We start from the raw sequence: 1523 nt of genomic DNA on the forward strand, positions 1-1523 counted from the left end.
AAAGCCAGGTGTCGCTATAGTAGACAAGATGGCGTGTCGTTTGTTATATTTTTGTCGAAACAGTGGTTGTAATAATGTTAATTTTCTTCTTATTTCGACAAGAACGTACGCTAAGAAACCTGCTGCCGGTAAGCCAGATAAATATTTTAAAAAATTATAAAATAAATATTCGGTTAGTTGATGTAAATAATTAAAAATAAACATCTAGCTCCGCTTGTGACGTCTGAACCTAAGAAAAAGAAAAGATTCCCCGTGGAAACGGATCCAGAAAAGTTAGTTAATTACGTATGTGGAAGCAACATTTATAAAGAAGGAGAAGATATAAAACTGAGCCCAGATTCTGAATATCCCGAATGGATTTGGAAGATGAATTTAGGTCAAGATCCGGAATTGGATGAACTTGATCCCAATACTCTTGAATATTGGGAGAAACTGCATAAGGTCAGCTTAGCCAGACAGAACAGATTACTAAAAATGCAGAGATTACCTAGGCTACACGTGGGTGAAAATGAACTGAAAAAATTTAAGAAATTAAAAGAACTGCGGTTTAGAGCTTTGGCTGGTGTACATTATGATCCCGGAGAGATTATTAATGAAAAAATATAGTTTCGTTATTAAAAAGTCTTGTTTACGAATTAGTCTAGTAATAGCCTTTTATTTGTGTGTTTACTGTATGGAATTTCCATCGTTTTTTTCGTTATTTGTTATACGGGGTGTCCCAAAAGTCTCCGTAAGTTGACAGAAATCGAGCTGCCGGTGGAGGAATAAATAAAACCATTAAACGCTGGTAGTTGGTCGTTGGTTTGTGACTGACCAATGGGATGGCCACCATGCAGTGTTCTGGGTTTTCTTCGTGTATCTAACACCTAAACAGAATCCAGTTTCCACGTAGGAAGTTCTGCTAGGAGTTACCCTGTTGGCAGATCACCCGTGTGTTCCGTTGCCTCGGGGTGAAACTGTGCAGATGCAAGCGAGTGAGAAAAAGTGAGGACGTTTGCGTGCTCTCGTTTATTACGACCGCATGGACGAGAGCATGAAATGTCGTCGCCTCTTCTCACCACGTATTCTCGCTCGCTCGCTCGCATCTGCATAGTCGCACCCTTACTCCGTCAATCCGCTGACACAATCTTAATGCTGATGTTTTAATGTTTTGTGAATAAAGTTACATTTCACCTTTGTATGTATGGAAACTTTTGGGACACCCTGTATATAAACATGACTATTTCTTACATTTACAAATTGTAGAAATGCATATTATAACCTCTTTTCTAAATATACAAATATTAGGAAAATAAATTTCAAGAAATATACTTAAAAATTTATAAATGTAATTAATATATGGAATACAACTGAGTCAAAAAATTGTCATAATCTTACAATTCCAGTCTTTTCTAACTTTCAATGTTAAAATTATAAAATTTTAAGTCATATCTGCTAATAATTTGTTGTTTGACTGTACTTCTAAAAAAAGTGTGTGTAAAAATGCTAAGTAATTTTTAAAAATTCATCATTTAAAGAAATTC

The 1523-nt window shown here is 35.5% G+C and overlaps 1 protein-coding gene across 1 annotated transcript; it reads left to right on the forward strand.

The window, feature by feature from the left end:
* Positions 1-635, forward strand: mRpL54 (mitochondrial ribosomal protein L54). Its single transcript, XM_067271792.1, has 2 exons — positions 1-128; positions 209-635. The coding sequence occupies exons 1-2, from the start codon at positions 29-31 to the stop codon at positions 604-606; spliced, it is 498 nt and encodes a 165-aa protein (XP_067127893.1). The 5' UTR covers positions 1-28; the 3' UTR covers positions 607-635.
* Positions 636-1523: the final 888 nt, after the last annotated feature.

The sequence above is a fragment of the Centruroides vittatus genome, unplaced genomic scaffold (assembly GCF_030686945.1).
Source record: "Centruroides vittatus isolate TY-2023 unplaced genomic scaffold, ASM3068694v2 contig_400, whole genome shotgun sequence".
In the NCBI taxonomy this organism is placed as follows: Eukaryota; Metazoa; Arthropoda; class Arachnida; order Scorpiones; family Buthidae; genus Centruroides; species Centruroides vittatus.